Source organism: Panthera onca, chromosome B2 (genome assembly GCF_046562875.1).
Source record: "Panthera onca isolate mPanOnc1 chromosome B2, mPanOnc1 haplotype 2, whole genome shotgun sequence".
Lineage (NCBI taxonomy): Eukaryota > Metazoa > Chordata > Mammalia > Carnivora > Felidae > Panthera > Panthera onca.
This window is the reverse complement of record NC_138343.1, coordinates 34,735,860-34,761,703: the sequence shown is the minus strand read 5'-3', so window position 1 is coordinate 34,761,703 and position 25,844 is coordinate 34,735,860. Positions and strand designations below refer to the sequence as shown.

Genomic DNA, 25,844 nt, shown 5'->3' with positions numbered 1-25,844 from the left:
AGGGAGAGAGAGAGAACATGAGTGGGGTGGGGGCAGAGAGAGAGGGAGACACAGAATCCGAAGCAGGCTCCAGGCTCCAAGCTGTCATCACAGAGCCTGACGCGGGGCTCCAACTCTCTATCTGTGAGATCATGACCTGAACCAAAGTCGGACACTCAACCGCCTGAACCACCCAGGCACCGCCCCCCCCCGCCCCCCAAAGACTTCTTAAGATGTTCTGTCAAGATTCATGGCGACTCTATCCAGGGATAGTGGGATTTGGAAAACGTGCCCCTTGTCAACTCCTCCTTTTGAGTTTTTCCTCCAGCTCAAAGGATGGATGTGTGGCATTCAGTGGCCTTTCTTTCTAGAGCCTTCTCTCTTTGGAGAGAACTGAAGGTGGAGGTGATGAAAACTACCTCGTCCTTCTCTCCCCCACCTGCGTTCCCCATAAGGACTTGCTTTCTTTTCCAAGGACTGGCCTCCCTCCAGCCAGGTCTAAGGTTGTTTTTTCTGAGCACTGGTTTCTTGTTGAGGTTTGGGTGTGATAGGGAAGTGTCAAGTGAAACTGTTTTTCTCCTAGCTGAGGTAAGCCTCCTATCGCTGGAAGAGCAGGAAGCGGCCCCGTGATAGGACGGGACGGGGCCGTAACTGGCCAAGGTTGGCGTGCACTGGCCCTCGGCTCTCTGGATTGGCTGCCCATGAGCTCAGCTCCTGGAAGTTAGGATATATATACATGGGACCGGGGCCAGAGCATCTTCTGAAACGCTGGAAAGTGACAGCAGCAATAGGGGCATCTCCTTCCCGGGAGAGTGAGGGGGACTGCCCCTCGATACGACTTCCAGCCGACAGGGAGCGGACCCAGACGATGCGAGGGTACCCGACGTAGAACCCCCTGGTCTGGAGGTCCTGGCCTAAGGTGTCCTGCGACAGAAAAGAGCGACTTCTGTTGTCTGAGGTTCGTTGGACGATACTCTCTCCTTAGGGGGCCGGAGTAGTGGGTAGACATCTTGGGGGTCCTAAAACTAGAGCAGACCCAAGACTCAAACCCTGAGTCTAACCCCAGTTCTGCTCCAGCTTGTTGGGCCTTCCCTAGGCCTCAGTGTCCTCATCTTTAGAAAGAGCAGACTTCAGTGAAGGAAACTCAGCCGGACTTACAAGCTCTGAATTCAAGTCCCAGCCCTGCCACTCACTAGCCCAGCAATCCCGAGCAAGGAATTTCACTTCCTTGAGCCTCAGTTTCCTCATCTGTCGAATGGGAGCAGCATGACCTATCTCTCCTGCTCATTTCTTTCTTTTTAAAAAAAAAAAAATTTTTTTTTAACGTTTATTTATTATTGAGAGACAGAGTGACACAGAGCGCGAGCAGGGGAGGGGCAGAGAGAGAGGGAGACACAGAATCCGAAGCAGGCTCCAGGCTCTGAGCTGTCAGCACAGAGCCCGACGCGGGGCCCGAACTCACGGAGTGTGAGATCATGACCTGAGCTGAAGTTGGACGCCTAACCAACTGAGCCACCCAAGTGTCCCGACTCTTGCTCATTTCTTTATTGAGTGTTGTAGAGGTCAAGTCGTAGTCTTTATGTGAAGGTACATAGTGAAGGGAAACCTTGCATAAGCAGGAGGTGTTATTGTTACCCATGGCTGGATTCAATTTCTATCACGTTCTTGGAATTTCGTCCAAGGACAAGAAGATTTTGTGAAGAGTTCTGGTGGCCTGCTGCTCTGACAGGGATTTGAGGGGGGATTATAGCATTGCACTGCCTGTGGTCTTGGAGGGAGGACACAATGGGGTAGGGACAGGATGGGGCATCAGCAGAACGCAGTCTAGTCCTCTTAGGAGGTTTCCAGCTTTGGCAACGAGGGCCCCACTGCACCGGCCCAAGTGTGCCCCACTGTGTATCATAGCGCCTGAAGTTCCACCGTCGGGAAGCTCATTCTTTTGGGTTTCGTGCAAATGCCCGACCTTTGGAAAATAGGCACCAGGTATAAGTGTGTCTGGCAGCGACAATAAGGAACAGGCAGATGGTCAAAGTCCACCCCTCTATGCTGCAGGTCAGCCTGGGCAGAGCTGGCCCCCCAGCGGTGCCATGTGGTGGCTCAGATGTCCCTGTGATCTGAGGCTTCGTGCAGAGGTCCCGCCATGCTCTGCCGTGGTTGGGCCCTGGCTGGAGCCTCTGTCCTGGCCTAAGCCTCACGTTTTGAAGTGGGCAAGGACCAGCAGGGGAATATCCAGAGGAGGCGCCCAGATACCGGGGTGATGGGGATGATGGACTGGAACAGAGACTGCTTAAGGGGTGACACGGCCTCCCCTCAGGGGTATGCAGGGCGGCCGCTGGTGACTTAAGCTCCGTCTCAGCTGAGCTTAGGAGCTGAGCTTAGCTTTAAGGAGGGCTTCCTTAAAATCTGGGTTGGCTGACAATGGAATGCTCTGCCTTGAAGGGTGGTGAGCTCCCACTCCACGAAATGTTCCAACAGGGGTTCTAAGTCTGCCCTGCGGGAATGTGGCATAAAAGAGTCCTATGCAGGAGGTGGGGCTAGATACTTCCAGGTCCCTTCTGGCGCTCAGAGCCTATTAGGAGCCCCAGAAAGGAGAAAGAATACCTTGAATTGTTACCATCTAACACCTGAGAGGTGGGCGTGGGTAGAGGATGGGTCTAGTGTTGAAAGAAGAGATGACAGCCTTGTCCCCCACTTGAGTCTGGCCAGTGGAGGTGGAGGGTCTTTCCCAAGAAGACCCTCACTACACTGTATGTGGGGGATGTGAGCTGTGGGTGGGAGCCACATCATTGTGGGATCCCAGGTTGAAGGCTTTGAACTTGAACAGAACTCCTACTCCAGGACTTTGGAGTGTCCGTGGGGCCACCTGTGCCGATGATAAGTAAGTGTGACCTCAGGGTACAGCCCTTGATCCTTCAGCCTACTAATTGGCTTCCAGCCCAGGGGTCTGTGAGCCGCGCCTAGGGTTTACAGTCTTTGCCTGTGTGGCACAGGTGTCTGTACGAAGGTACACGTAGACCTGTGACTCCATGTACGCAGGTGACAGCATGCCTGTGTGTAGACGTGGTTATCTTCACTGGTGTGGAAAGCAGATTTGTTCACCCTTAAGTCCTTATGTGTGTGTTCATATTTACGGAAAGCCACTGGGTGTAGGAGAGAGAAGGAAGGATTTAGAATCCAGAGAGGTGGATTCAAGCCCCAGCTCACAATGCTTCCCAGCTGCGGAAGCCCAGGCAGGCCTTTCAACCCTTCAGAGACTCAGTTTCCCACTGCCAGCCTGTCTGGTTCAGCTGGGAACCAGGCAGGCTCAGGTCCTGTCTCTGAACTTGGAGGTAGACATGGGAGTGGGGTGGGGGGAGGGGTGTGTGGCAAATGAGCTCAATTGTTCCCTTGCATTTGGGGCAAGAAAACTACACGGTGTTATGAATCCACATAGGTTTATGTGTGTTGGGTGTGCTTCTGTGACACAAGAATATGTGAGCCCATTCAGGCTGCAGCGACCCATAGACTGGGGGCTCAAACAACAAGCCTTTATTTCTTCACAGTTATGGAGGCTGTGAGTCCAAGGACAAGACGCCAACAGATTTGGCGTTTTTAAAAATTTTCTTTTAATGTTTATTTATTTGGGGGGGGGGGAGGGGCAGAGAGCGAGGAAGACAGAATCCGAAGCAGACTCCAGGCTCTGAGCTGTCAGCACAGAGACTGATGTGGGGCCCGAACTCATGAACCGTGAGATCATGACCTGAGCTGAAGTTAGACGCTCAACTGACTGAGTCACCCAGGTGCCCCTAAAATGGTTTTTTTTTTTTTTGATGTTTGTTTATTTTTGAGGGAGAGAGAGAGAGACAGAGTGTGAGCAGGGGAGGGGCAGAGAGAGAGGGAGACACAGAATCGGAAGCAGGCTCCAGGCTCTGAGCTGTCAGCACAGAGCCCGACGCAGGACTCGAACCCACGAACCGTGAGATCATGACCTGAGCTGCAGTCGGATGCTTAACCGACTGAGACACCCAGGTGCCCCTTGTTTTTTTTTTTAAGTGCTTTTTTTCTTATAAACTTATTTTATTTTGAGAGAGAGCGAGCGCGCGTGTGCCCACGCATGTGGGAGGGGAAGAAAGAGAGGGAGAGAGCGAGAATCCCAAGCAGGCTCTGCACTGTCAGCCCAGAGCCCGATGCGGGGCTCGAACTCACAAACCAGGAGGTCGTGACCTGAGCTAAAGTTGGCTGCTTAACTGACTGAGTCACCGAGGGACCCCCAGATTTGGAGTCTTGTGAGGGCCTCCTGGTTCACAGTCAGCTTCTCAGTGTGCACTTACGTGGTGGAAGGGGTGAGGGAGCCAGTCTCTTTCATGAGGGCTTTGCTCTTGTGACCTAATCACCTCCCAGAGGCCTCACACCTAATACCATCTCACTGGGGCATGAGGATTTAATACAAGAACCTGGGGGGGGGGGGGGCACAGACATTCAGTCTATAGCAGTGAGCGTCTGTGGGTGTAGACTCTGGGCCCCCATGTGGGTGCCACGCACGCTCCCTCAGAGGGGCCAGCTATTTGTTAAACATTTGTTGTGTGAAGCACAGGGGTGGAGAGGCGGGGCGGCAGAATATCCCTGTGAACTGTCGCCAGAGCAGTTACAGAGTAATGTAGCCGGATGAATAAACTGGAGAATGGTGTACGGGTGAGGTCAGTGTGTAACCGAGAAAAGAAAACAAAAGTGTCAGTATGCTTAGAAAACCCCCAGAAAACTTCCTGCTCCACAGTAACTCAAGGTCAGCCCCGTGTGCTTGCTCTGGTGGGTGGTTGTTCTTTTTAACACGTCACTGGCCTGTGTCACATCTTATCAGAAGTCCCGTGATCTGCACATCACTTGGGTGTTCCTGAGCAGACTTGGACTTTGTTCTGAAGTCCGCTTTCTGCCAAGGCCATAAACGAGTTTACGAGAGCAGTTGGGTTTCCATGCGGCAACAGTTTGCTGCAGTTTCAGGGTTAGGGGTCTGGAAGCACATCCAGGACAGGGTGAAATTCCCCGACGGGGTGCATGTGGGTGGACGCCCAGGCAAAGCTGGGGTGCAACACCCGTAAAAAGAGGAAGGAAGGAGGAGGTCTTGCTTTGATGAGTTTTACTGAATTTTACAGTCAGAAAGTCTGCAAAGATTTAATTTCAGCACACATAGAATTTGGGGTGTGTGTGTGTGTGTGTGTGAGCATGCGTGTGCGCGTGAAAACACAATCCTCCCAGGGCTTTAAAAGTCTGAGGACACGCTGGCCAAAGGGAGGATTTTCCAGGGTGTCTCCCTGGGGGTGGGTGGGCTTGGCCTCCTTGGCAAGCCACACGCTCTCAACTCCTGGGGCTGGTGCTGGCAGACAGAATCTTTGGATGTTACAGAGGAGGAGCAGGGGTAGGGGGGAGAGCAGGCTGAGCTGGGTCACCGCTGCCTGGAGGGGGAAGAGTTGCGGGAAGCACGGAGGGGGCGTGTGAACACGGTATCCAGTGCTGCAGCCCCCCCCCTTGCAGTACCTCCCCCCCCATAAGGAAGGACGAGGCATGGGAAGAGTCCCTGGATTTGGAATCGGGAGGCCTTGGGAGATCCTGGAATCTGTCTGGGGAAACGCTCCGATGGCTACAGCCTCTCCCAGCCCTTGGGGCTGCTGCAGCTACTGCTGTCTCCCTCTAGGCCCAGGGCACGGTGGTTCCAGGGAAGGGGTGGCCCAATCAAGGCAGTTTTCTGGAGAAAGCATTAAGAAGGAAACCACTGCCTGGTGGCATTGTACTGATGCTCTGATTGCAAGTTGCGGCGTGTCCTTTGAATGCAAGAGGACGCGACTGCGGCCATCAGCCATGGTGGAAACCGTTACCATAGCAATGACAGCTTTTAAACAGATTACTGCGCCTCTTTCCCCAGTAGCTGGGAAGGATGCTTCGACCCTCTGCGCGATGTCCCCCCCCCTCCCCCCACCCCTGGAGCCAAGTTAGCGTATGAAGAAGAGGGACTGAGCCGAACTAGGGTGTTCTGTTGTGTTCTCCTGGTTTGGTGGTTTTGTGATCGAACAGCTTCTCTGCCAACCCCACCCATTGTGCCCTGACCACAGGAATATATGGAAAAAAGAGAAAGAACCCTAACACCATTCAGTAAATATTTCTGGCCCCGCTGACTTGGATCTTAAATTAAATAGAGCTTCAACCTAAATTTATCTTCTCTTAAGACCATGTGCTACTAAAGAGAGAGACAGAATAGAGCATTCCCATCACCACCACTTACTGGGGTGCCCATTTGAAGAAGACCAGAGCATTTTCTCTGAGGGCACAACCTGTGTCTGGTTCGTTATCCCCAGCACCGGCCATAATTCCTGGTACTTAGTGTGTGCTTATTAAACCCTTGTTGAAAGACATAAACTAGAAGAAAGAGAATATTTTCCTCTATGATTTCTTCGGCTTACCCCACCCTACACGGTATTTTGAAAGCACAACCATAAGGCAGCCTCCGAAGGCTTTCAAGAGCATTAGTTAATTTCCATATAAGGTACAGACATGTCGTGCTATGAGTTTTTGTGTAACTCAAATGCTCCTTTTAAGGCACATCAAACAACAAATAAAGCTTTCCAAGTTGCCTGCTTCCTCCCCAGCCCATTGTCTCATTTCCTCCAAGATTGTCCCCGTGTGTCTACTGCTGCCCACTGGCCTCTGGCCGCCCTTTGCAGCCCTTCCTCCCCCAGACTCGTGCTTGAAGGAGGGAAGACTCCCCAAATGTTACAGTCACCTTCAAATCTCTCTGTATTTCCCCATGCTTTTCCTCTCTCTCTTTACGTATTGTCCTCATATTCACATGGATCCCTGAACATCTGAAATTGCAATTATAGATTGCTGGTTTTGCCTATAAGCTGGACATGTAACAGAGCACATTTTAAAGGAATGAATTAGTCGGTAAATGCAGGAGACACGATGTAAATACATAATACATGAATATGTAATACGCTAAATAATACTTAGTAAATGCATGATGAGGCGATGATTACAAATTAGAATAGGCGGTGCAGGTGTCTGAACTCCACGGGAAACTCTGTGGGGCTCAGATTTGGGATTCAAGATCATTTTTAAAAAATTTTTTTAAACTTCCACCAAAGGGCAAAGGGGGTCTGAACAACTTTGGAAAAATTGGGAAGCCACGGGAGTTTCAGATTAAAGACACACCAATGAAATTCACTGTTCCCATCCTGGCCTGCTTAAAATGCTGCCCAGGAGGAGATGGTTCTTTTTGTCTTTTGCATGGGCAGCTGCTTCCTTCTGGATGGAGAATGAAAGGCCCCTGCTGCTCTCATGTACATTTCCTATATGTTAACTACACACCCAAAGATACCTTATATATTGCACAGTTTACTAAATGTTTGTGTAATACATTTATTGAATTAGTACTTATTGAGTGCTAGTGACGTGCCGGGAGCTGTTCTAGGCACCCAAGATACAAGACCTAGCAAAACAGACAAAGGGAAGGGAGAGAGACTCAGACAATAAACAATGACACACACAAAGGTGTGATATTGCGTAACATCACGTAGTACAGGTGGGGAGTATGTGCTCACGAGGGGTGCACAGAGAGGGCCTCTCTGGGAAGGTGACATTTCAGTAAAGCCCTGAAGGGAAGCAAGGGAACAAACCATAAGAATGTTCTAGAAAGAGGGAACAGCCAGTGTGAAGGCCCTGAGGCAGCGAGCAGTGCTTGTGTGAGTAGAGTGAGTGATGAGAGGTGGCAGGAGGCCTAATGGGACCAGGTTGGACAGGGCCTTGCTGGCCACTATAAGGACTTTGACTTTGACTCTGAGTGAAAGAGGGGCTGTTGGAGGCAGGAGAGTGACGTGCTCTAACTTAGGTTGGAAAAGGCCCCATGGCTTCTGAGGGGAGAATCTGGAAGGAGGACGAGAGGAGAGGAGGAGAACCAGTTGGGAGGTGATTATGGTAGTCCAGGCCAGCAGACCTGGGGCTAGACTCAGGCAGTGTTGAAGGAACTGGGGAGACAGGTCAGGGTCTGGGCGTGCTTTATGGAACCAACAGTCTTTGCTGATGGATCAGATGTGGGGAGTGAGAGAAAGCAAGGAGTCAAGGATGACTTCAAATTTTTGGCCCAAGCGATTGGAGGAGTAGAGTTGCCATTTACCGAACTGTCTTGTGAAATATTCTTAACAGCCTGTGAGACAGACAGGCAGGTCTCAGGCATAATGCAGATGAGGACAGTGGCACATGAGCTGCCCAGAGTCCCCAGGGGCAGGACTTGGCCCCTGGCTCCAGCTGTATTAGTTTCCTATTGTTGCTGCAACAAAATACCAGAAACTCAGAGGCTTTGGAACAAAACGAATTCATTATCTTTCAGTTCTGGAAGTCCAAAGTCCACAATCGGGTCTCCACAGACTAAAACCAAGGTGTTGGTAAGGTCCTGCTCCTTCTGGAGGCCCCAGGGGAGTTATAGACCTGCTGTGACGTCTGGGGCATGACCTCCCATAGTTTAGTTTCCTCCTCTGGAAAATGTGGACAAGGGTAGCCCTCCTTCCCAGGGCTTTTGAGGAATTTAACGGAGACAGCAGCTTTGAGGGCTGATATCACTCACATTGATGGGCAGGGTGGATCGGCGCACGGGGCAGCACTGGTAACCCGCCACCACGTCTCTGGTAGGTCTCCGGTAAGGGAGCTGTTTGCTTTGTTTGCAGTGCAATGGAGCCCAGGAAGCATCTGTCAGGGAGGAGAACCAGGTCTCTGGATAGGTCACAGAGCCCCAAGAAGGTCCGCCGGTGCTTCTCCATGCCCACTACCCCCTCCAGAAGGATGCTTCACCAGGCAGCCAGCGATGGGAGCAGATGTCCCCAGAGCCCAGCTCAGTCTGTGGAAGCTCAGGATGCCACGGCCACAGCCCACAGCCTGGAAGAGACCAGGGAGTTTCTTCCCACTGACCAGAGGCTGCCACAGGACACCAAGAAGGAAAAGACCCAGAGACGGGGCCAGCAGGGGTGGCTGAAGACCTTGATGAACTTCCTCCTGAGGACAGGCCCGGAAGAGCCCAAAGAAAAGGCCAGCCGGAAGGCAAAAGGGAAGGAGGGCCTCCCCAAGCCTGCAGAAACCCCGGAGGCACCAGGGGAGACAGCTCCGAGGAAGAAAGCCCACGACAAGAAGGCCAGTCGCAAGAAACACAGTCACAAGAAACATGTTGCTGAGGAAACCAAGGGGGCCCAAGATCAGAAGGCCGAAGGCCAAGAGATAGGGCTGCCCAAGATGGCTGCTGCCCCACGCCCTGAGGAGGCTGACCTGGGCCCAGCACCCAAGGGTGAGCAGACCATGCCTGGTAACCCCACTGCCCCAACCCCAAGGGCTAGGGTACTCTAGGCTGACTCCTCAAACCTTTCAACAGAGGGGACGTGGAAGTTGGGACAACCATCAGGGACAGCACCACCGTGAAATTTCTTTGAGGCAGAACAGCACGGTGGCTGAAAGCCTGAGGTCAGACCCCTGTTCCGCCATTCATTAGCCGTGTGACCTGGGGCTGGTGACATTCCTCCCCGAGCCTCGATATTTTTTTCGTCCATGAAATGGAGATGATAACAGTTGCTATCTCCTGGGTAGCCGTGGCCCAGAGCTGGCACGCGGAAGGTGCTCCGTTAAGTGGCAGCTGTTGTTGTTAAGTACTCTAGTTGAAGGAGCACAGACCAAGGAGAAATGGGAAGGCAGGGAGGGAGGTGAGGGGGGAAGCCTAGCCCCCAGCATTGATCCCTGTGCGAGGACTGGGGATGGGGCCAGAGAAGTAGATAGAGCCATCCACCCTGGGGGCCGGATCTATACTTGGCTATTTCCAGAATACACCTGCTCTGTGACCTTGAACAGATTGCTGCCCCTCTCAGAGACCTTTGGTTCTTCATTTGTAAAATAAGGAAGCTGGACCCCCCCAAGGTGCCTTTCTTCTTTGACTCTCAGGTCCTGGGGTTGAATGCCCCACAGGCACCTGGAGGGAGACAGAGCTTTGCCCTGTAGCTCTCAAAACTCTCCCTGTTCTTAATGAGAAGCATGTCTGGGTTGATGCCACCTCTTTTCAGATGGAAACCTTGGCAGGTTTCTGATTTTTTTTTTTTTTTCTTTTTGGTTAAGCCTAGTGCTGGCTGCAGCAGCCCATCCTGCTGTGAATTCTGTGTCATTTTATTGTGCTCATGAACAAAGTCAGAAAAATGTCACTGATGCCACTACTCCCATCCCCCACACATACGCTTCCTTTCATCTTTCTTCCAGGTGGGAAAGGTTCTGGTCTCCACCAGTCCTTGCTCATTGAAGCTGGGGGTCCTGCAGCATCCGAGGTTTCTTCTCAAGCCACAGGTCATCGGCCCGAAGAGGAACTCAGAAAGCTTGACCGTGAGTCCTCATCTTCTTAGTGTCCTCTTGCCCTGCAGCCGGGGAGGGGGCCGTTACCAAATGATTGTTCTGGAACAAATGGATTGTTCTGGATGACTGCTTGCACCTTGGATGGTCCCTCTCAAAATGCATGTACTGATCTTGCTCCTTCTGGCGCTTCTGGTCACATTTACTTATTTTAGAGTTTCACAGAAGGGAGTCTCAGGAATTAGAACGGCCACTGGCAAATGTTCCTGCCTTATGTGTTAATGAGCATGGGACTTTTTTTAGTCTTTTGAGATTTATGGAAGGAATGTGATATGGAGGAATATAGAACTTATATATATTTTTAAATAGATGCCAGGGGCGCCAGGGTGGCGCAGTCGGTTAAGCGTCCAACTTCAGCCAGGTCACGATCTCGCGGTCCGTGAGTTCGAGCCCTGCGTCAGGCTCTGGGCTGATGGCTCGGAGCCTGGAGCCTGTTTCCGATTCTGTGTCTCCCTCTCTCTCTGCCCCTCCCCCATTCATGCTCTGTCTCTCTCTGTCCCAAAAATAAAAATAAAAAATGTTGAAAAAAAAAAAAAATTAAAAAAAAAAAATAATAAATAAATAGATGCCAGCGTGGAATAGCTCTACGCACACTCCTATACTCACAATCGTCCACCGGAGGCCAATATTGGCTTCAGAATTGTGTGCGTGTGTAATTTTGTGGCTGAACCATTTTAAGGAAAATGATCCCTCATCCTTAAGCACACATCTCCGAGAAATGACTACAGTGTCACGCACAACCACAATGCTGTTATTGCCCCTAATAAAATCGATAATGAACGCTCTACTAATCTAATTCCCTATAAGGAAGGGGCATATTTTAAGAGATGTCAAACATCTATGCATCTGTCAGAGAGTAACTAAAAGGCATTTAGTTGGCTATTTTGCAGGCTGTTTATTTTGCATGCTGTTTTTTCAGACGAGAGAAGTCAGCTGGTAGACTGAGACAAGGAACAAAAGCCAAACAGGATTTATAAATGAGAGAGGTGAGGGGTGAAAAAATCTGCAGTCCAGGGACCAGGGAGCCTTAAACAAACCTTTTCTGTAAACGGATCAGCTGGCAGGTAGCAGAGGCAACTCTGGGCCTATTGTCTTTGGATCAGTCAGCCGGGATATCAAAGAAAACCATTCATGTTGTTTGTGGTTTCTCTGTAAAGATGTGGTGTGAGGCATCGATGCGGCAGGCTGTCCGTGTCAGGCCTGCTGGGGTCCCTCTGCCCTGCACCTCAGTGTCGCTGGGTCTCTACCATTTCCCCTACCGGAATTTTGCAGCATTAGCCTTGTAAAGTATCTCCAAGCAGAGTTCCTTGATGGCCTGACAGCCTGCTGAGGGAAGCGGGGACGGGGATCATGATTCACACTTCACAGGGAAGGGGACGAAGGCACAGAGAGGTTAAGAGACTTACTCAAGGTCACACGGCTGGCCGAACCCAAAGCAGATATTTACAAATCCGTAAAGGTCAGAGGAAATAATGGGGTCACAGGTTGAATGCTTGAAGGACTGACCTGAAATTGCCTGGGTAAAATTTTGTGCTTTGGCCTCCCGCCCTTTCCCTGTGGATCTCCCAAGCCTCTCTCAGAAGGACTAGCTCCTGGGACATGGTGCTTTTCGCCACTTCCATGGCCTAACAGCATCCTCACTTAATAGAGACTCAGTTGATGTCAGAAGTTCAAGACAGTCATTAGAAAGAGTTCTCGGGGCATCTAGAAAGATTAACTGGGTGCATTTACTTTTTTCCAGAGGATAAAATCATCAAGATGATAGTGGAATTCCTCCAAAAAGTGGGAGACCAGTGGGAGGAAGAGGTAAGGAGCAAATGGTCTGCATAGACCCCCCCTTCCCCCCACCGTGGGCTCGCTGCTTCCTCCTCCTCCTGCTCAAGGCCCGCTTGCCCAGGAAAGTCTCAGTGCTCCCCAGCTCTAGGCTCTGTCACCTCCCTCGCTTGGGGCTACCACGAAGCACTTGGCTGCTCTTTAGTTGTTTCTCAGAGAGCCTTCCCCTCTCTTCAAGGTCAAGGGCCCGACGGTTTCTCTCATTTCTCCCACAGCAGCTTCAAGCTCCTCAGCCAGAGGTGGTTGTACAGATTCCAGTGTCAGTTGACAGGAAGAAATTCCAAGAGAAAAAGTCTAGCTTCAAGAGAGCGTTTTCTCATAAGAAACATGGCTCTGAGGAAGCTAAGAGAGCCGGGCCTGCAGACGTTTCCAGCCCGGAGTCCCGGCCACCCAAGAGGCCCAGCTTTCTCCCCCTGTGTGTTGGGGGCCATCAGCCCTCCACCTCCAGCAGCCCTGGTGAGCAGGCTCAGGGTTACCATAGCAACACTGCAGCTGCCTCCAGCTCTGGAACCTTCTGCGGGGCTGGAGTCGGCCATTGGAAGGGCCGCCCTCCTAGTTCTGACTCTTGCTCTGCTCTGAGCAGCGTGGGGAGGGCAGTAGGGAGGAGAAAGTGGTGTCAGCAGGTCACCTCCCTACACGAGACCTCTCTGGGCAGTCCAGCTAAGCCCCTGTGGAAATTGTGCTGAGGAATCCCCTAGCCCTCTGCATCTCTCCACAGCCTCAGCTGCTGTACCCCGGCAGGGGGCAGCTGTGCAGGAAGGAACCACAGCCTGGGAGGCAGGGGGCCTGAGTTCCGACCTGTACTTTCTACCTCATTCGCCATCTCCGTGCCTGACTCAGTCTCCTCACCTGTAAAATAAGACACTTCCCTACTGTGTGTCTATACTCAACCAGTTTTCAGAGCCGTATCATTATCCCCATTTTACAGGTGGGGGAGCTGAGGCTTGGGGAGGTAAAACAATGTGTTCAAGGTTCTGTGGCCCACCAGTGATGGAACCTGAGCTACAGAGAGAAAGGATCATCCTGGGTGCCAGGGAGGAACAGCCTAGCTGCTTAGCCTGGCCAGGGGAATTTACATTTTAAAAAGGAGGGGCAATGCTCAACACCAAATATGGAGCCCCGGCGGTGGAATTTCCAGCCACAACTGGAGATACCTTCATGCAGGGGGATTCTGGCCCTGCTGCATTACTTCGTGCCATAGAATCAGGCATTTACTCTCCAAGCCAAGATGCCAGAGGGATGAGCTTGCCAGGGAAGGGAGGAGACGAGGGCAAAGCCCAGGAAAGTCAGTTGTAAAGAGGTGCAAAGGGGCAAGGGAGCTAGGTCTGGGCCAGTACATCAGAGCTTTGACCCTGACCCACAGCTCACCTCTGTCCCAGCAAGGCCTTTGCATGATCTAGCCATGAGGTGAACTCTGGAACCTCTTCTAACTTTTGTGTGTTGTTAACACCCTCACCCTGATTAAACACACCCGCCATTTCATCTTGCTTCTTAGGCTCGGAGGAACCCAAAGTCCAAGAGGTCCTGCCTACAGACAGCGGGGGTCTGAGTCATTTGGAGCTTTCCACCCCAGCAGGGAGCCAGGGACCCGAAGAGGACTTGCAGGCGAACAGAGCCTTGGAATTCAGTTAGTACCCCCTCCTTTTCTCAGACACCCCTCGGAAATCATCCGGCCTGACCCCATACTGACCCAGAGAGAGGCAGTAACCTGGCCTTGACTTCCTCTGGGGGCAGCAGGCCGGGAAGGGGCAGTGTGGGGTCCAGAGCACAGACCCCTGTCTTACCCGAAGTGAGCCTCAGCAGTAAAATCACAACAGTGAGGACGCCCTCCTCGGTGAGGCCGGCACAGGCCATGCCAGGAAAGCCTTGGCCCGTGGCAAGGGCTCTGTAGATGATGTGATCTTTAGGGCGTGGGTTTGCATTGGACTCTGACCTCTTCCATCTGTGTGAACTTGGATGAGTTACTTCATCTCTGGTCTCAGCGTCTTCAACTGCAAGATGAGGCTAATACCAGTTCCTAGATCCTAGAGTCCTCGGAGGCACTAATGGAATTAATGCTGATAAAGCAGTTAGAGCAGTTAATAAGCTATTTAGAGCTAATGAATGTTACCTGCCATTTACTGCTATTATTGTTGTGGTTGTGTAGCCCTGTAGCCTGGGGAGAAATTGAGAGGCTGGCAGGGGTGGGGGGGTGGGGGGGGGTGGGCGGTGGGTAGGGGCCACAGAAGGGAAACACCACAAATGGCAGCTGCTGATGCTATTATTGACCCCTTACCCTGGCTAGAGAGTAGGGTAGGGGCAGAAAGAGAGAGGGAGAGAGAATCCCCAGCAAATTTCCAAAAGAGAATCCGATGCAAGGCTCAGTCCCACGATTTTTTTTTATTTTCATTAAAAAAAAATTGTTTTTAATGTTTATTTATTTTTGAGAGAGAGAGAAAGACCAAGCGCAAGCAGGGGAGGGGCAGAGAGAGAGAAAGAGAGAAGGAGACACGGAATCCAAAGCAGGTTCTAGGCTCCGAACTGTCAGCACAGAGCCTGACGCGGGGCACGAACTCACGAATCGTGAGATCATGACCTAGGTCGAAGTCGGACGCTTAACCGACTGAGCCACCCACGTGCCCCTGAAGATACTTTTAAAGATCTACTTCCCCCACCCACCCCCCATCCTATCTTACCTGCTTTTCACAGAAAATGTGCCTTGAAGGGGAATTGAGAAGGGCCCCTGTTCTAAGTAGAAGAGGACGATGCTGGGTGAGGGGACTTTTGGGGACCAGGCCTTTCCACATGGCCTTGAGGCGCCTTCTCCTGGAGGCAGCGGCCTCTGTTATTTTCCTCACACTTAAAGTGCCACATCTGGGTGTTCGCTGACCAATGGAGAAGTGAACGTATTGCCTCGTAACCAGCTCTGCCCTCAGGCCACTTCCGAAGAGTCTGAGGTGTCCGCAGGCAGGGCTTGGGACACCCACTAAGTGCAAGCTCATTAGCACCTGGAGACCTGTGAGAATCAGCCAGGGAGCCACTTGGGCCTCAGGAAGTGACGACTGACCGTAGAAATGCTTTGCTCCATACTAAAGTACAAGCAAACGTTTTGTTCTTTTTTAGGAGAATTCATCCAGAAGATCATTGCCCTACTCCAGGATGCAGAAGAGCAGGGGGGAGAGGTGAGGAAGACACTCCCCACGTAGATCTTGACCCTCACTATGAACACCCCCACCCCTGCCTGGCATAATAACTTTCCTGCCCTCCCCCATGCTACATCTTTCCAGAGCCTGGCTCCTGTCGCTCCTCCTTCCCCAAGCCCCCACTCCCACCCCCACCCCCATCGCTGCCGGCCACTCTTGCTCTGGCCAGGCCGCACCCTCTGCTCCCCAGCGGGTCTCAGTTTGTTTCAGGGGGTGCTGGTGTCCTTCCCCGGCTCACTCACAATCTCCTCACGGTCGGGACCCTGGCTCAGTTTCTCTCATCTCCCCCACAACAGCTTCGAGTCCAGGAACCAGAGGTGGCTGTAGAAAACCTGTCCCCACCCTACAGAAGGAGATCCCAAGAGAAGAAGTCCAGCCTCAGAAAAGCCTTTTCTTATAAGAGACATGGCCCCAAGGAGTCCAGGAGAGCGGGGGCCGCAGGTGCTGCCAGCCCGGAGTCCCGGCCGCCCAAGAGGCCCAGCTTTCTGCCCTTGTGTGTGGGGGGCCATCAGCCCTCCACCTCCAACAGCCCCGGTAAGCAGGCCCCGCGTGGCCATGGTCACAGAGGCTGCCTCTGGCCCCAGGCCTCCTCCAGGGCGGGCTTGGCCAGCTTCGTGGCCTCTGCTTCAGGCTTGACTCTCTTGCTCTCAGCTCTGAGTGGGGCAGGGAGGTGTGGGAGGGCTGCGGAGAGGAGGGGGCCGCTGGCTGCCAGCTGGACTCACCGCCCACAACACACGCCCTCCCTCCACCCATACAAAAACACACCAACACTTAAAAACAAATGCCGTTTGGGGCGCCTGGGTGGCTCTGTCCGTTAAGCCTCTGATTCTGGATTTCGGCTTGGGTCATGATCTCACGGTTCGTGAGCTCGAGCGCCGCACAGGGCTCTGCTGAGAGCAGGGAGCCTGCTTGGGATTCTCCCTCTCCCTCTCTCTCTGCCCCTCCCCTGCTCATGTGCATGCTCTCTCTCTCTTCCTCTCTCTCTCTCTCTGTCAAAATAAATAAACACTAAAACAATAACAACAACAAACGCAGTGTGAGAGCAGCACATCGGTTTATTGGCTTAAGGGCATCAGACTCACCCGAAAGCTAAGGAAGAAACATAAACCCAGGTCTCATGAAGTAGGATATGGCCTGGCCCTCTGCTTTTTCACCACTGCCAAGTGTGAGGTATACAGTGATTCCCTTGACATTTATGGAGTGCCTACTGCATGCCACGCTCACACATGGGATCTCGTTCAGCCCACTTACAGCCTGGTGAAGTCACTCTTGTTATTCCCATTCGACAGATGGAGAAAGTGAGGTTCAGACAGGCTTAGTGGTTCAGTAAAGCCTCACAGAGTCACGGGGAAGTGGGCTCATTTAGGGGGATCTTGGCAGGCCTGCTTTGTTTCCTCCCGGACTGTGAGGAGGCAGAGGGGGCTGGTGGCAGAAAAGAGGAATGAGATTTCCAGAGGGGGTAAAGAAGGCCCCGTGAACGCCTCTGAGGCGGGCCCAGGGGGCTGCGGGCTTGCTGAGGAGCCTGGGAAATCAGGACCCCGTCTGGTGCCAGTGTCTTTGGACGGTTTCTTGTCAGAACCTGGGCCCCGTGATGGACTTGTGGATTTGAAACAGGCACAAAACACTCACACCATCTCCTTTCTGCCCTCAGACCTGGAAGATGTCGAGTTCCAGGAGTCCTCGCCTGCAGAAGAGGCACCTGTGGGATCCTCAGACGCGCCCTCCCAGACCAGAAGTCACCAGCCAGAGGGGGGACCTCAGCCAGATGGAGTGTTCGAATCTAGTTAGTATACCACCCTGCTCTCTCCTGGGTCAGCTGGCCTAGGGCCTCTTTTTGCATGGATCTCACAGGCTGAATTCCAGTAGAGACTGGGAAGGCTGGGGACACACCGGCAGGGCAGGGAGGAGGCAGGGTTGGCCTTTCAACGGGGGCTCTTGGGGCAGAGTTGCAGATGGAGAGTTCTCTTCTCGTAGAGAACTCGGTGGGATGTAACTTCAGTGGGCTTGCTTGAATGTTTCATATACAATTCCTGCCTTGCCCTGGGTCTCATAACCAGTGGCGGACTGGCAAACAGGCTGAGGGTGGGTGTTGGGCGGGGGCAGGGGGGGAGCCCTGATTTGTAGCGTTTGCAGATTGCTGTGATGTAAATATTCCCACCGTGGCTGATTTCAAGCTGCCAACAGTTGATCACAAAAGGTCCACAAATATCCTGAATGCTTGCGATTAGGTCTTGGTGCAGGCAGCCACGTGCGGCCCTTTACAGCCCGGACCGGTGGGTGTGTTCCTGTGGCATCTGTGGCTGTGGCGTCCCCCCCCTCCCTGCTTTCTGATGAGCTCTCTGGGCCCCCGCTCCCATTCCTGACCACGCTACTCTGTAGCCTGGACTGGGGACACTGGGAGGTCTCAGGTTCCCCATCTGTCGAATGGAGCTGACGTGACGCTCAACTGGCCGACGTCCTTTCAGTTTCTATACAACAAACTCAGATAAAGCTTTCACTCTCCAGCCCTAGTTTCGGGGAAGATTTTTCTTTGCCCTTCGAAACAAATCTGTGTGCTGTGTTTTAGAGACAAAGTGCCGTCTGTGATAGATGGATGTGTTGTTGCAGAACTTGTCAGCAGCCCCTGAATCCTTCTTTGTTTTCCTTAGAGGAGCTGGTCATCCAGAATCTGGTGGCCCTTCTCCAAGAAGTGGATGGCCAGTTGGGGGAGCAGGTGAGGAGTGCTCGGTACCCCCAAGGCTGAGGCCTGAGTTCAATCCCTATCCCTGCATCCAGGTGACCTTGGGCATGTCCCTCAACCTCTCTGAGCCTCAGTTTTCTCTTTTGCAAAATGGGGCGGGGGGTAACTACCTACTTGACAAAGTTTAGTGCATATACGGAAACTGCCGGCCACATAGCAGATGAGATAAATGTTAGTTTACAATAATATAATGCTCACGAGGTTTATCCTGCCAGCCAGGACCTCCCCCCATCCAAATCCCCCTTGCAGTTCAGCCCGTGTCCCACCTCCCTCCTTCCCCCAAGTCCAGCCTGCGGGTCCTGCTGATCTCGTCCTCTGCTAGCTCCTTTTCACTCTGTCTTGTCGCACATTTCAGCGTCTATGTGGTCTCCAATCCTTCCACGCTTTTGGATTGTCCTCTCCTGCTAGATAGCCTGTGGCCTCACAGATAGACTGAAAACCTCACAGTCTACTTAGAGACCAAGAGAGATCGCATCTGAGGTGGCAGAGATGAGCACGGGCCGTGGACGGCTCATGAGCATAGCGGACGCTGTGGGTACCTTGCCTTCCCGCCACAGTGCACGCCGGCCCACCTCGCCGCTGCCGGCACCCGCATCTTGTGGCCTGAGGACCGGCCCCTAGAACCATTTTACCACCCACGTGGGAGGCCAGAATGATCGCCCCCCACCTCCCGAGAAGCAGCCCTCAGCCAATGGCTCATGGAAGCTGGTGTATACATAACTCAGGCCCCTTGCCCCTCGTAGGGCTAACTCTGAGGAGTGTGCTCTACGCGGGCTCCCGGAGCGCCCTGTGAGGAACACGCTCAGCAGCCAGTCTGCGTGGGCTGCCTTCCCCTCCGACCCCAGATCTCCATTCCCCCATCGCTGTTTCCCAGCATCGCTACCTGTACCCGAGCCCTCGTCTCTGGGGGAGCGCAACCTGGGGCACTTAGGTATTGAGAGGAGGCGACTTAAAGTGAGAACGAAAATTCATCCAACATCCACTCTGCGTGAGACATTTGACATCAGCTAGCTCACTTCCTCCCCTTCCCCCAACAACACTGCGTGCGGGTGGGGGTATGGTTCCTGCCATTTAACACATGACTAAACAGAGGCTCAGAGAAGTCACAGAGCGAGTAAATGCCATTGAAGCGTCCGTTATACAAAGACCTGCACTATTTTTCCCCCCCTACCTTGTCCTGCTGCTTGGAGGTGAACCTTGCAGAACAGATTCTGAGAGGCTAGAGGTAGAGGAAGCATTTAACAAGGAAGCTCATCCCAGGGACGGGAGGTGTCCAGCCCAGTCTGGGCTCGTGGCATTGAAGGGGGGGGCACAGTTGGGGGAAGGGGGCTACCTGCCAGCAACACTGACGGCCGGCCTTCATTTCTGCTTCCAGATCAGGCGACATCCCAGCTTCAAGAAGTTTTTCTACAAGGTCTCGGACTCCTCCCTCAGGAAGCTGGCAGCCACCCTGCACAGCCAGAAAGCCCGCTCTACTGAGCTGGGCAGGAACCTCACCAAGAGACCCTACCAGCTTGCCTTTGGCTTCACCAACAAATTTGCCAGCAACAACAGCCACGCCATCTTCAGCCTCATGGGCCTGTGCTACAGCCACGCCAGTTACACCCACTTCCCGTACAGGGAGGCCCAGCAGGTGAGAAAGAGCCAGACGGCACAAGCGAAGACAAGTTCAAGATCCCAACAGGATCCTCTTACCGTCCTCTCCCCTCTCCTGCTGGGTTCTATGTTGGCTTGTTTTCCCGATGGAAGCTCCTTAAGACCTTTGACCTCTCTTTCCTCAGCTTTATTTTCTTTGCCCAGATATGGGGTTGTTATGGATAATTTGCCCTCTAGGTTGGGTTAGGCAATAGCTTATGGAGTTTTTGTGAGAGACATTATAGAAACATCAGTTCTGATATCCTCCGTGGCCCTAACTCCATCTCCTGGTTTTACTAACCATTCATTCACTCATTCATCCATTCATTCATTTAACCAATAGGTGTAAGAGCCTCCACTGTGCCTAGCTGTGCAAGGCGCTGTGAGAGCCTGAGGATGGTTCTGCTATAGAAAAAGACAGAATGTTTACTGATGACAAAATTAAGTATCAGTAAAATGCCAGATTAGTGGTCGCTGAGGCCAATGAAGTGATTGGTCCTGGAAGCCTTCCAAAATCTATGTCAAAAGGTGTAGATTTTTGCCCTTGGAGGATGGCGAGGAGAAAAGAGGGGGAGAAAGGGCCAGGAGAGCACTGCAGGCAGGAGGTAGTGAGTAAAGGTCCAGAGGTGACAGCTGATGTGCTGTGTTGATACGTTAAATTAGGAGTCTGTTGTTACTAGAGTAGGACCCACAAGTAACTGGGCTATGGCTCAAACCTATGTTCTTTTTCTCCTCCCAGAACATCACAAATCCTGAGAGCCAGAGTCCAGATTAAGAGCTGTGCTTTGCGCTCAAGTTCCCTTGAGCTATCAAACAATGGCGGCTTTGACCAGGAGCCTCTGAAGATGCCTCACGATAGCCCAATCCAGTGCTTCACAGACATGAATGAAGACCAGAGTGGATGGCCACCTGTGTCCCTGAGCCCTTGTGGGCTAAGACTGAGATACACAAAGCGTCCTTAACTGGAGGCAGAGGCCATGTTAGCGGAAGGAGCTGGGGAGGACTGGGGAGGTGGGAGACCAGAGCTCCGCCGGCTGACCTGCCCCAAACTTGCTGCGAGACTCTGTACTTGTGTGCCCTCCTCTCCAGACCTTGGATTCTGGGCAAGACTGTGTGACCCATCGGACCCCTTCTGGCTCTATCATGCTGAAATCTCCCTAAAGGGGGGCCGTCGGTGCTTTCATTCTGTGGCCAAATACACCCCACAGAGCTGGAGACAGTCTTTAAGTCCTCGTTGGATGCATGAACGAATGAGGGAGAGAGCTCCTGAGATCGCTCCTGAGATCCAGGCAATTCTACCAGGCATTCCTTGGGAGGCCTTGGTCCTCCACTGGAATTGTGGAACCAGTCATTCTATCTCTAAATTGGGGTTTAGGGAGGAAATGGGGAGCTACCTTGACTCAAGCCTTTGCATTTTGGGGCTAACCCTAATACCGACTTATGTGCCCTTTTCACATTCATGTATTTTCTTGCTCCACAGGGGCCCAAATCATGCCCCACTATCACGTGGAAGTCCTGCTGGCATTTTTAAAATGTTAATTTCATATGAGTCTTAGTTTTTTTAAATAAATTTTTATTTAATCTCTCACCAGAGTGCCCAAAGGATTCATGCATTTAAACAGATGTGCATCTATACGCAACAAATAATTTATTCAGTTCACCAATGGTACTTAATGCCCATATGGATTTGTAGACGCCTCTCAGGAAGTCTGCAGGCCTCAGATAGGGAAGACCTGCGGATTGGGGATCCCTGGCCTCTCAGAATCCTTCCAACCCTGTGTCCCAGAATTCTTTGTTCAGAGAAGTGAAGCTGATGCCTTGCACCTCTCGCATATCATGCCTTGCCAAGAGTCAGTGAGAAGATGAATGTGAAGAGTTCTGAAAATTACATAGTGCCTTGTCCATGTATGTTGTTATTATAGTTATGATCTGGGTAGTTTTCAGGAAATGAGGGAAGACTTTAAGGTGGATTGCCATGGATGGTTGCACGGATGTGCACTGCTCAAGAACACCATACCCCAGGAAGTGCTATTCACTTCCTAGACATTGTAGATTTGTAGATTTATGATAATAGGTTTCTACCTGATGGCAGTAAAATGTCTTGAGAAAGGGCTCCTTTTTATTTTTGCCCAAAGGTGAAGTGTGGGCTGTTAGAGGCTCTGCCTTCTACAAAGCTGAATAGTTTGAACAGCTTGGCTCACATGGGCAATTTGCCACATGTCCATTATGTACATGCATGCCCAACAGGGATATGCACATAGCCCTTGGACACTACCTGGAACATACGGTCATAGGGGAGAGGGTGTTAAAATATGGACTCACTGTTATTACCCTTGGTAGATACTCTATTGCTATATTGAACATTCACTGATCACTGTGGGGTAAGGCTGGGGAGAGGGGTGAAACCTAGGGCAGAGAGGCCTTGGGCACTTAGATGGGACTGGCCTCAAACCTGAGGCAAAGTTTTAGGAAGTTCAACCAAGCATATTCTGGAAAGTCATTTTCTTTTATTGCTGCTTCTAAGGAGGTGGGGGAGAGGTGAGCTATTTATGGATTTAGTTTAGACAGTGTTCAAGAACACAGCCCCCAAATGTGAAGGATCAGAACCAGATCGGACATGAGGGTCAGGAACCTTCTGTACATTGTTTCTTATTTAGAATGATGTTCTTTAAGCTATATGACTATTTGGTATGAGTTCCCGATGCTGGCATCTGAGTCTCATTTTTGTACTGTGTTATTTAAGCAAATAAAGAAATTGACTTGCACAAAGGTCTAATCTGGATTATTCACAGTGGTGGCAAGATGGGAGCCCACCCGCCACAACTAGGCCAGTCTGGCGCCTGCAAGGCTGTGAGGGTCAGCCCCCTTGTCCCCGCCTGGGGGCCCTCTCTGGTTGCTCCCCAGGTGTCCCGTCCTTGAGCGCCAACTTGCTAAGACAGTAATGAAGTGCCCTGGGCATCAGGAGACCTGGGTTTTAGTCCAGCTCCCCACAGGCTGAGGGACGTCAGGGACATGATACTTGCCCTCTGGACCTGACATCCTACAACTCTGGGACCCTTAGGATGACAGTTAATTATATGTCCAGGAAAATCTGGGCCAGTCTTGATTCTACACCATCTGTTTTACTAAGTCCCTAATTTTGGCCATTCAGAACCAGGGTAAAAATGGACAGAATACAGTGTCTGGCTTTTGGTCCAGAGAATGTGGTCTCTGCTGGAAGGCGTCGAAGGCCTCCTCTCCCCTCTCTCAGATAACACAGGAGTCTTTCCAGGGGCTGCCTGGGGAGGGCGACCCTCTGGTGTGCACAGCTTGTCTTCTTTCCAAACCACTTTCCGCTTCCAACCCTTGAAGCCTCACTGTCATGCTCTGAGGAGGGCAGAAGAGGGCAGTGCCTCACTTCATAGATGAAAAAGCTCAGGCTCAGGAGGGGCAGGTGCCTCGTTCAAGGTCACGTAACCACCTACAGACAGAACCAGGCCAGGACCCAGCTCCCAGAACCCCTGTTTTAGTGCCTCTCCTTGTTGTCTAATCCATGAGTTCTTTTTCCCAACCAATACTTATTGAGCATTTACTATGTGCCAGGTCTGATCTAGCTCTATGGAATAAACAAATGCAGAAGGCACGACCCCTGCCCTTGGGATGCTCGTGGACCTCGCTAGCTATGGGAATCTTGTGCCAGTAGGAATGTAGGAGCGTGGGACACCATTGTGTGAGGGTGGGGCTCCCTCAACTCACACCACAGAGGCTTTCGAGAGCACCGAGGTGCATGGGACACCCTGCTGCTTCGAATCGCTTTCAAAAGGTGGGTAAGTGACATCAGGACTTTTAATTAACCTAATTTCTGACCCTGAGAAGTCAGGAGGCTCAGTGAGTCAGAGATAATGGGGTCAGCCAAGACCTGGTTGAGTTCGGGATGTTAGCTGAGTTACAGGGAGGGCAGAGCCTCAGGGGTCATTTGGATGTGCTTGTTTGGAAGACCAGAGTGTGCTCTGCCCTTGACCTCCACACTAGTGAGAGCTCCAATTTTGAACCACAGTGACTGACACATCAAAAACCAATCCACTAGTATTGGCTTTAAGAGAAAAGAAAGATAAGGAGAAAGGAACTAATTGGAGTTGCCAAATTTAGCAAATAAAAATATGGGTGGCCTAGTTAAATTTGAATTTCAGATACACAACAAATAATAGCAATACTGGGGCCATACTCATGCTAACTATTCATTGTTTCTCTGAAATCCAAATTGAACAAGATGTCCTGTATTTTATCCAGCGGCCCTGAAACCAACGCAAGAACAATTCTCTTAATTGCCTCCTAATGGGGAAAAGGGACATACGAAAAATGAAGGGAAATATACACAGGAATTTATTGATTCTAACTGTAACCTGACTCTAACAGAAGGGCATCTGGGCTCTGAATACAGGCTTTCAGGTCAAACAACAGTTAATGTCATGTTCAGTTCCCCCTTGCACAGCAGGGCATAAGCATTCCCAAGTTGTGGGAGCCTGAAACCCTCCCTCCCCTGGTTCACAGGTCTCAAGGGCTCTGGCCGCGCCCGCCTGCAAACCACAAGACCACTCCTGGGGGAGAGGCTAGGGGACCGCCGTGGACTTGTCTCTCCGCCCCCACATGGTCCCCAGGGCGCTCCCCTTGACTGGTCTGAGCCACAGACCTGGAGTAGGAACAGGGTGCAAGAACACCTGAGATTTGATTCTTCTCAGCTTCTCAAAGGTACAGTTAAATTAAATTCTTCCTGGCAGAACGTTCTAAAGGGAGCTTGTGTGGACTCCTGCTCCCTGACGTGGTCCTGTTAGATGTAGGCTCCGCCAGGCCCTCTTGCCACAGCCCCCTGCCCTCCATGGCTAAAATTTGCATGCATCCTCCAGAGGCCCCAGCCAAGCTAAGGGCTGTCTTCCACCCAGTCCTCTGGGGTTTGCATTCCAGGATTTGCAAAGCAAATACATCCGAGGCCGTGGGCAGCCCAGGCTTCCTTACTGGGCCTGGCTGGGGCTGGAAGCTATCCACACTCCAGTGAGCAGTGGGGCTAATTTTTTTCTGGCTGGGCTGGAAAAATTGAGGCTGAAGTCTTTGCTGTGGAACATTTTAACTGAGGTGTGAACAGCAGACAGGGTCTGCCCTCGTGTTGCCCTCATGCTGGGGGATGGGAGGGGAAGGGACGTTTGGCCTCTGTGTCCTCTACAACCACACCAGGACTCAGGGAAGTCCAGGATGGCTGGCTCACGCAGCCACACCACACAAGCCCTGGGGAGCTTATCATGACCTCGTGCTGGGTCAGCTCCACGAGTGATTCCAGGGAGCAGCTGAGGCAGAGTCCGGTGGTTCTAAGTCAAGCCTTTGGGACAGTGAGAGAATTAAAAACAAAACAAAGCAAAGCAAAAGAGCCTGATCTCTTGATGGGAAAGAGGAAAGTGCGTCCGTGGCTCAGTACCGCTTGATCCCCAAGGGTTTGGCCCTGTAGACTAGATTCTGGGGGGCCGGGGTCTGACACGGCCCCGTCTCAAAGAAGCGAAGTCAGGCCGGGGCCGGGAGGATGTTTAGACAAGGAAGTGCTCGCCCAGGGGAATCAGGACTCTCCACACCAACAGGCTTGGTAGTGGGTAACACCTGGTCCCCAGAAGGCATAGGGTGAGGGGACTGCATCTGAGAGCCTTGGGAAGAAGGCTCTACCGTGGGGTCATCAGGTTCTCTCCCATTCCAGCTCAAGTTTTCTCTCTCGGCTCACAGTTTCCTAGAAAAAGGACAGAGATTCATCATTTCTAAGTCCCTCATCTAGGACGTTCCTCCCCTTATTTCCGCTGAGAACATCCTTCACAGTTTCAAATGCCTCAGGCAGCCCCAAGCAAGTAGCCAGGCCCCATGATAGCCAACCGGATGCATAGGAATCGGAAATCTCAATTTATACCAGAAATCAGCTATCAGATCCCGCTTTATAATTACACGGGTCTTTTGCAAATGGAGAATTCCACTGACAGAGCAGGACTTAATAGTGTTTGAAACATCATTTGATTTACAAAAGTCTGGTTAGTATTTGGTTTTGCAGGAAGGGGAAAGAAGTG

The 25,844-nt window shown here is 51.9% G+C and overlaps 2 protein-coding genes across 3 annotated transcripts in view; one reads left to right on the top strand and one right to left on the bottom strand.

Moving 5' to 3' along the window:
- The first annotated feature begins 745 nt into the window (after positions 1–745).
- Positions 746–22,287, top strand: BNIP5 (BCL2 interacting protein 5). Its single transcript, XM_060615325.3, has 12 exons — positions 746–937; positions 8,670–9,280; positions 10,234–10,353; positions 12,122–12,186; positions 12,429–12,669; positions 13,709–13,840; positions 15,316–15,374; positions 15,692–15,929; positions 17,047–17,178; positions 18,044–18,108; positions 19,511–19,768; positions 20,510–22,287. Exons 2-12 carry the CDS (start codon positions 8,674–8,676, stop codon positions 20,543–20,545), a joined length of 1,953 nt encoding a protein of 650 aa, XP_060471308.3. The 5' UTR covers positions 746–937; positions 8,670–8,673; the 3' UTR covers positions 20,546–22,287.
- Positions 22,288–22,404: 117 nt separating this feature from the next.
- Positions 22,405–25,844, bottom strand: part of PNPLA1 (patatin like domain 1, omega-hydroxyceramide transacylase) — a 50,642-nt gene continuing 47,202 nt past the window's right edge. For both annotated transcript variants that reach the window (XM_060615326.3, XM_060615327.3), the window contains exon 10: positions 22,405–25,516. In XM_060615326.3, coding sequence (XP_060471309.3) covers positions 25,466–25,516 — 51 coding nt within the window. In that variant the 3' untranslated portion in view covers positions 22,405–25,465. The remainder of the gene's footprint in view (positions 25,517–25,844) is intronic.

Coding starts and splice junctions, on each gene's coding strand:
- BNIP5 (XM_060615325.3), top strand. CDS start 8,674: ATGGAGCCCAGGAAGCATCTGTCAGGGAGGAGAACCAGGTCTCTGGAT. Junction 10,354..12,121: donor GGAACTCAGAAAGCTTGACC/GTGAGTCCTCAT, acceptor ACTTTTTTCCAG/AGGATAAAATCATCAAGATG. Junction 17,179..18,043: donor AGATGGAGTGTTCGAATCTA/GTTAGTATACCA, acceptor TGTTTTCCTTAG/AGGAGCTGGTCATCCAGAAT.